The following is a 9,292-nucleotide window of genomic DNA, read 5'->3' as shown; positions in this document are numbered from 1 at the left end:
TATCGCAGGCGTGACTTGCACGTGACCATTATCCGGCAATTTGGACAGAAAAATTAACAGAAGTACCAAATATGAAAATTGTCTGGTCATAATGGGCCAAGACTGCAGACTTTTTTCATCAGGGACCAAGGTGTTAAAGAGGTCAAAGACGAGGGGCCAAAAATGTCATTAATTCTAAATATAAACATATCACAAACAAACCACATCACACTTAAATCTGGGCGTCAGTCAGAAATGGCCTATCGATTTCGGCCGAACGCTCGTTCTAGCCCTTAACAGAACATAAACTTCCACCCGTAAAGAATTTGAACAAAATTTTTCGTTTTTAGGCCACGCATTTTTGTTTAATAAAAGTTTGAAAAACTTGAGGAATAATCATTATAGGGAACATAAATAAAAATAGATAAATAAATCATTCGCCATTGTGGAAATAGAGATTTTTTTCGACCAATGGTGTAAAGATTGAATCTATGTCGTTGGAGATTTTTTTCGGCCAATGGCATAGAATTGTAATTTTCAAGTCTTCCCGTTCTTACGCTTTAAGGGGCCGTTTGGTTTAGTTTTCTAAACTCGTTTTCTATTTTTAAATTCTGTTTTCTGATTCTAATTTTTAAATTTAAAAAACAGATTTAGAATTACGTTTCGGAATATTTTAAATGTTGTTTGGTTATGTTTTCCATTCAATTGTATAGAGATAAAATAGAAAACAACTTTTCATTGTTTTCTGTTTTCTAAACAAATTTCAAAGAAAACAGAAACATGATTCTAAATCTGTTTTCTGAATTTATAACCAAACAGTTTTTCTAAAACTGTTTTCTAGAATTTAGAATCAGAAAACAGAAAACAGGAATGGAAAACTTAACCAAACGGGGGGCCGTTTGGTTTAGTTTTCTAAACTCGTTTTCTGTTTTTAAATTCTGTTTTCTGATTCTAATTTTTAAATTTAAAAAACATATTTAGAATTACGTTTCGGAATATTTTAAATGTTGTTTGGTTATGTTTTCCATTCAATTGTATAGAGATAAAATAGAAAACAACTTTTCATTGTTTTCTGTTTTCTAAACAAATTTCAAAGAAAACAGAAACATGATTCTAAATCTGTTTTCTGAATTTATAACCAAACAGTTTTTCTAAAACTGTTTTCTAGAATTTAGAATCAGAAAACAGAAAATAGGAATGGAAAACTTAACCAAACGGGCCTAAGTTTAACCATACATTTTTGGGTGATATGAAAAAAAAAAAACAAAACTATTCGATTGCAATTTTTTTTTTTTTTAAATGATTAGAATTATAATTAAAGTTTTTCGCGCAAGTAAAAACTTTATAGAAGAGAATGAAACAACACTTTTCCTCTCACATGCAAATCCCTAGACAAGTGGTGGAACTTTTGAGCAAAGACGACCCAAGTTTTGATTTTGGAATCCAACAGAAGAACAAGAAAATAAGCCAAATTTTTTTTATAATCCACCGACTCTTGACTCCAACTAAGAAAGTGAGATTCCCTTGGGAAACTGGGACAAGATATTACATTTCACTTTCACCAAAGAACCACCATTTGTAAAAAAAAAAAATACTATATTCAAAATATTGCGCCACACAAAGAAAGAGGTATAAAATAAATATTAAAAATAAAAATAAGGTAAAAAGAAAATATAAGGTACATTATTTGCCTAGTTTAATGTTGGAATCTGAATGGACATGGACTGACTTACCATGAAATTCCACTATTATGGCCTTCTGGTTCCCATTTAGGAATAGATGCGCTTACAATTTAAAATACTTTAAAGTGCTCCTAAATACCATATGACACAAAATGTGCTTTGAAACAATTTCTCAATTGTTTGAATATCTTCATTGCTTGGGGACCAATATTTCTCCTTAAAGGGAAAATATCTCATAAATGAAAAATACTTCTTTAGAAATCATTAAATATGAGTATTATGTTTATAAATAATAAATAAATAAATAAAAAATCTGCTTCATACTTACCTTGATGGAAATATTCAAACTCAAAACCTAACCATTTGACAACCCTGACCAATCTGGCATACACAGAACCTTACCCTAGAAGTCCACGCAATTCGAATATATAAATTATTTTACACATCTCTAAAATCATCTCCAATAAAGATGCAAATTGCATCAACTTTTAAAGAATTTGTTTCAATCAAAATGCAAATTTTTAAATAATTTGCTCCAATAAAAATACAAATTTTGATGCATTCTCTGTATTTGCATCTCTTTAAAATAATGGTAATTCAAATATAGATCATCACTATTCATATATGCATAAAATTGATTTAATACTAATTTTTTTAATAATTATAAAATTGACCTTAATTTGAATTTGTAGTTACAACTTTGGCCATAATATATATATTTTTAATATGATTGCTTATATTATTAATTGAATATAAATATTTAAATATATATTCTAAAATACATCAATTCAAATACAATCCGTATACATTGAAAAAATTAAAACTACTACAATTAAGCCTCACTACTACATAGATAATTGAAATAAAAATTACAAAGACATTAAAAGATAATTAAAACAACTACAATCAATCCACAATGCTATTTTACATAGACAATTGAAATAAAAATAACAAAGATTTAAAAAAATATATATGAAAAAATACCCCTTCATAAATCATGTTACTCGGACTTATATAAAAATCTAGCTGGTAGTGAGAAAAATCAGCTCCAGATCCTTCAATGTTGTCAAATATTGTCTCGAATGCATTAGTAGAATTATAAATACTATGTTGCCGTAATTGTTCCATGTAGTTTTTTTACGGAAAATTTGTACCTGTTCATCAATTATATAAGCATGTCGCTGTGGATCAATAATAGTATTTGGGTCTTGTAACATGATTTTGATATCCATATCCCTTTCTTTTCATTTCTAAATGATGGCGTGCCATCTCCGTTTGTTGTTGTTGATCATCTATTTGTGCTTGCCTTTGAGCACATAATCAATGACGGATTGGATATATAAATGATTATATATTGTAATAGAGAAATGCATTTTTTATTTCATGTATTTCGTGCATAAAAGATATATATGCATTTGGTGATATGTAAAAAAAAATATTTATGATAAATTTGTAAAATATAAAAGTATAAGAAGTTTAAAAGAATTATAATTATAAGAAGATAAAAGTGGGATAGATTATATCAAGAATTAAGTAATGTAAAATAAAGATAGGCTAGAGCTATATATAAAATACTATTCTGATTCAAGATGCATTTTGGATTAAAAAAATTGCATTACATTATAAATGCTCTAAACTATAAATAGGAAATGATATATTTGAAATTCATGTCATTGACGAGTTCAAATCACTTTACTCGCTCGTTCATTGCTTTCAAAATACTTCTGGTATTAATAGTAATGATGTTTTTTTTTTAGTGAAGTATACTTTTTCCTTATTGTTATACATTTATTTATGAATTTATATACATGTTATTTTGTTTAGTTATGCTTTTTTTTTTCTTTTAAAAGACTCACTTTAAAGTTGTACAAGGATCGCTAACAACTTTTGTAAAGAAGGGTCAAATCTCTAACAAAATAGTAAAAAAAAAAAAAATACATATAAATACAAAATTGATAGTGGAGGTGGATTGTGTTATAAGAAAATACGAAAAGCAAATCTGAAATTTGACCTTACTTGGAAATTCGATGTGATAAAACCACCTTAGTGGGAAATTTGATATATGAAAATATGAAAAGAAAGTAGAGCATTGAGAATCAACCCATGAATTAAGAATCGAGTGAAATTTTTCGGACCTCGATAATTTATTTATTATCTTGATATCGGGTGAATTTTTCATGTGCGGCAAAGATGCAATACTATTTTTTTATTATAAAAAAATTAGGTTGATTAGCTGTCCAATATTAATTAATGGGATGATATAAATCTTTTGTGATAAAATTTTCGTGGGGGTCAAGTCTGCTGATGCCCCTAAAAGGAAAGAAAAGATCACATTCTCAGAGAAGCGGAAATTCGACGACTGACAGAAAATAGAATTTATTAGCAGAGGAAAATAGAAAAAAAAGTATCTGAAACTTCTTCCGTAAAATATTCCGTAAAACCAGAAATATTATCGGGGTAATAACGACCTTTCCCAAATATTCCCAATTAATCTCGACTCGACCCGATTCATACAACGGTGGATAGAATACGCGACGCCACGATAGCGATATTTCATTTCTTTTGTTTTTCGAACAAAAACAATTAATTAAAAACAAAACCACGAAACTCTGTATTTCGATTGGTTTAACTTTAATTGCACTCTCTTTCTCTCTCGAAACAGAATCTTTTTTTTTTTAATAAATAAAATTTGCCTCGAAAGTCCACATTTTCTCTTCCACCAAACGCCTTTCACACCGTGTATATCTATAATCCCTCTCTATATATATACCCATACACACACGTATAGTCGCGTCTTTCCTTAAACAGTTTCTCTCGTTTTCTCACCCAGAAAGAAACAAAGAACAAAGTACCAGAGAGATAAGGATCTGAGATTTTAAGGTTGTCTATTTTTTTTTTTTATCGAGAAAAAAAGTATGGGATCGATTTGTTCTCCGGAGCTTGGGCTGGATTTGAGACCGAGTTTCGTTCCGAAGACGATCAGCGATTTTCTCAGAGCCTCGTTGGCGATTGAAAATGTGGCTGAGAGGGCTTCGAATCTTGAGGGTTTTATCCAGCGATTGGAAGAGGAAATGAGAAAAATCGACGCCTTTAAACGCGAACTTCCTCTTTGTATGCTCTTGTTGAAGGATGGTTCGTCTCTCTCCTGAATCGATTTCTCTTTTTCTGTTTCTTTTTTTTTTAACAGATTGCTCTGTTTCGATAATTTGATTTCTCTTGTTAGGTTTTTAGATTGTTTTTTTTTTTCCTTGTCTTTGTTTAGTTTTGAATCTAAATACTTTTTTTAATTGATTTCACCAGCGATTCAGCATATGAAAGAAGAATCAGCGAAATTCGAGCTTCCGAAAAACGCTAAACCAGTGCTCGAGGAATTCATGCCACTGAAGAACGATAAGGAGAACTGCGAGGAGGAAAAAGAAGAGGGACTTATCTGCGACGAAAAGAAAGAAAAGGACTGTAGGGACAAGAAAAACTGGATGAGCTCCGTTCAGCTTTGGAACGCCGAAGATGATAATACCAATTATATCAGCACCACCACTGATCTAAAGCAAAATCCCAACACCACCCAATCTCACAAGGTACTTAACAATTAAAATCAAAATCATAACCCTAGGCTTTTGAATTAGTCTTTTTGAACTTAGTTATGCTTGTTTTGCAGGGAAATGAGAAGAGACATGGCTTGGAAGCCGATCAAGACCCATTTCATGTCCGCCGTGGAATGGAGAGGGCTTTTGCTCCGTTCAAGCCGTACCCGATCGGTTTCTCCTCCGGCGCGGCGGAAGAGAGGGACTGCGTTTCGGTCCGCGGGCTTTCGCTGATCAATGCTCTGAAGGAAGAGCCTAATCTGAACTCTCGGCCAAATCAGAACTCTCATCCCAATCACCATCATCATCAGACCTCCTCCTCCTCCGCCGCCGCCGCCGCCGCCGCCGCCGCCGCAAGGAAGCAGAGGCGGTGCTGGTCGCCGGAGCTTCACCGCCGCTTCGTCAGCGCTCTGCAACAGCTCGGAGGCTCTCAAGGTCAGACATCGAGTTCGTGTCCCCAAAATATGAAATTAAATCAAAATGAACGAAAAAATACTCAATAATCTTTGTTTTTGGGGATAATCTTTGTCACAGTTGCCACTCCAAAGCAGATTAGAGAATTGATGCAAGTCGATGGACTGACCAACGACGAAGTCAAGAGCCATTTGCAAGTAAGTCCAGTTAACTTACAAATCTCATTGGCAAAAATTCACTGGTTTGCTGATATGAATACAAACTGTTCGATGAATTGACGCAGAAATACAGGCTTCACACTAGAAGAGTCTCGTCCGGTTCGGCTCCGGCGAGCCAATCCGGGGCGGGTTTGGGGGCTCTGTGGGCGAGTCACGACCACTACGGTGAGTCGTCCAAAGGAAGCAGCTCTCAGTCGGGCTCGCCTCAAGGCCCATTTCAATTGGGCCCGATCGGAAGTGGAAGCCCAACCACCGGAGACGAGAGCATGGACGATAACGACGAGGATCACGATGCCAAGTCTGAAGGGTATAGCTGGAAAAGCCACACTCACAACAAGCCAGCTAAAAAAGATCATGTATAGCCAGTTGAGAGAGAGGGTGATTAAATTTCCATGAATTTTTGCAGATATTAAAATATATATATATATATATATATGGATATATATAAGAGATTATTATTATTATTAATGATAATAATACGGAGAGATACATAAATGAGAGGACTTTTTTTGAGTCCTCAAGTGAGAGAGGATGTAAAATTTTGCAGGATTAGTTTAGTTTTTTTTTTTTTTTTTTTAATCTTGATTTTTATTTTATTTGATTAATTTTTTGAGTTGATATGGAGAATCTTTTATTCCATCTTTGGCGTTTTCTTTTTTGCTTCATAGAATGGCTCGTGGGCCCGTGGCGTGGCGTCCATTGTTTCTCTGTGAAATTTATTGCTCCACAATATTACTACGAAAATATAATATAGTCAAATAAGTCCCAACGAATGATCGTCATAAAAAAAAACAATAAAAAAAATTAAAAAACTATTGGGACTCCTCTGGATTTCTCTTCTGCCAATAAGAATAAAAATCTAATCTGCATTTGCGGAGAAATTTTCTTCTTTTCTAGCTTTCTGATTCAGAAAGCTCTTTTTTACTTTCTCTAAAGTTTTTTTTTTGAAAGCCATGATGAAGAGGAAGCTGTTGGTTTTTTAAATTTGTTCTGGTGTGACTCTCACGAGAGATGTCACAATAATTAATGACCCATGTGACAATTGTCACTGTCACGCACATAAATATATTTTGAGAAATCGATGAAGGAAAAAACAAAAAAGAGAATGCTCTGAATTCAACACAACAATATTAAAGGAACTGTAAAATTCAGAGTTTTCCCAGGGAAAAAACAAATATATATAGAAAAAACAAATATATATATATATATATATATTTAATTTTATTGATTTCATATTTGCAGGAGTATTCACATTCCAGTGTTGAATGTTGATATTCCTCGAGGATAATGATTGTGGTCTAATTTATCTCTAGAGTCAAAAGACTCAAAACTCAAAACTCGAATATATATAATTTGATAGGGAGATTTCTAGAATGCCTAATTATGAGTCAAAATTCGCAATAGGTACTTGATTTTCTTTAATTTACTTTAATTGCATGTTTCGCAGCCTTTAGGCTCATGAGTATTATACTATTATGGTTAGGAAAGAAGGAAGAAAAAAAAAAGATTCTCCGGAATAAAGATAATATTGTACTTGAAGGAAGAAATGAGAGAGCTGAAATATTCAACGTTGAAATTAATGGGTAACACTATTATATTATATAGGACAAGATCCGGACTTATCTACGGCTAGAATAAAATAAATCCCCTAAATATTCCCTTGTTTCTCTTCCAATTACATACGTTCAATGTTCTAAAAAATCTATAATTTTTCTTATCTGAAGAAAAAAGAAAAAGTTGACACTACTGAAATTGACATGTATCTTCACACACACCAACTTAGTTAGATCCTTTATTTATTTTTCCATTATAATAGAGCCGCTTCGCTTGGGTAGACAAATGAGAATCTGACCGAATTTGATTATGACATTTGTCCTAATCGCAATATAATGAGATACATAATAAAATGGTAAAAAGCAATATATATGTTCTATCTAAAAAGAATGGCTATTAAAACTTACGAATATAGCGACATCAACATGGTATCTTTTGTGCACTGCACAGGATTTTGTTGAAATCCAGCTTGGCAGTTCGACTTTCTCTTGACAGTTCGTCACCTCGTCCGACCTAAGCTTCACATCGTCCTCGTTACTTCGCCCCTTCTTCCTGACTAGTGTACTTTTGGGAACTCACACCACTCAGCATTCATTTCACATGGGAAATTGTCGCATTTATTTCTCATGTTATTTTCTATGTCTTGTTCTCTATGTAATATTTATTATTATCTATTTACTACTATATTTATTACACGTCTTTATTACTTCACATGTATCTAGACTACTCTCATGTATCTACCATATGTATAAATAGGTGATACAATTTCATATCAATATAAGAAAATAAATTCATCTCGGATCACTCTTTCTCTCATTTACGATTCTCCCTTTCTTCATCTTTTCTATATGGTATCAGAGCTCAGAAATTCAATCATCATGAACTCCTTCGAAAACTCATCCGCCTTCAACACCACTTCGACCATCTCACAGACCTCGCCCACTCAGTCTCAATCTGAATCCTTCTCCCAACATATCACGAGCCACAAACTCAATGGCCACAACTTCTTACAGTGGTCTCAATCTGTGCTCATGTTCATATCGGGACGAGGTAACGAAACAGTCCACCTCACAGGCGTGGCTACATCTCCAAAGATCGAAGATCCGGCATTTAAGAGTTGGAAGGCAGACAACAACATGGTGATGTCCTGGCTCATAAACTCCATGCATCCCGAAATCAGGGAAACCTTCCTCTTTTACCCAACGGCAGCGAAAATCTAGCAAGTAGCTAGAGAAATCTTCTCCAACTCCGAAGATGTGTCCGAGCTGTTTGAGACTGAGAACACTATCCACGACCAACGTCAAGGAGAGATGTATGTTACTCAGTTCTCCAGCTCGCTCACGCATCTATGGCAGAAGATAGACCTCTACGAACATCACCAGTGGACCTGCTCCGAAGACACAAAACTCTGCCGCAGGATAGTGGAGACCAAACATGTGTTTAAACTATTATCCGGGCTCAACCAAGACCTCGATGAGGTCAGAGGTCGGATACTCAGTACTAAACCATTACCATCTCTCCGTGAAGCCTTCTTCGCGGTCAGACACGAGGAAAGCAGGAGGAAACTCATGCTTGGAGTTAACCAATCGAGCTCAATTCCGGGCTCATCCTCAGACTTGTCCGCCCTCACCACGCATGGAGACGAAGCACTTGCAGCTCGTGTCTCAATAGAGAGACCTCGCAAACCTCGCCCCTACTGCGATCATTGCAGACGACCTGGACACCTCCGAGAAACCTGCTGGAAGCTGCATGGGAAACCACCGAGCTCGAAGTCAACCCGAGACACTAAAGATCCAAACTCAGTCGGAAACTTAGTATCCACCTCGTCCGCTGCATCGACCTCGACCTCGACCTCGACCTC

The 9,292-nt window shown here is 34.6% G+C and overlaps 1 protein-coding gene across 1 annotated transcript; it reads left to right on the top strand.

Moving 5' to 3' along the window:
- The first annotated feature begins 4,434 nt into the window (after positions 1 to 4,434).
- LOC149387882 (transcription factor HHO6-like) lies at positions 4,435 to 6,495 on the top strand. Its single transcript, XM_089624024.1, has 5 exons — positions 4,435 to 4,793; positions 4,962 to 5,239; positions 5,320 to 5,680; positions 5,780 to 5,856; positions 5,943 to 6,495. The coding sequence occupies exons 1-5, from the start codon at positions 4,577 to 4,579 to the stop codon at positions 6,237 to 6,239; spliced, it is 1,230 nt and encodes a 409-aa protein (XP_089480150.1). The 5' UTR covers positions 4,435 to 4,576; the 3' UTR covers positions 6,240 to 6,495.
- Positions 6,496 to 9,292: the final 2,797 nt, after the last annotated feature.

Source organism: Urtica dioica, chromosome 8, assembly GCF_054948205.1.
Source record: "Urtica dioica subsp. dioica isolate 48M chromosome 8, U.dioica_male_clone48M_v1_H2, whole genome shotgun sequence".
Taxonomy (NCBI): domain Eukaryota; kingdom Viridiplantae; phylum Streptophyta; class Magnoliopsida; order Rosales; family Urticaceae; genus Urtica; species Urtica dioica.
Note: the sequence above shows the minus strand (reverse complement) of the source record. Positions and strands in the feature narration are given on the sequence as shown.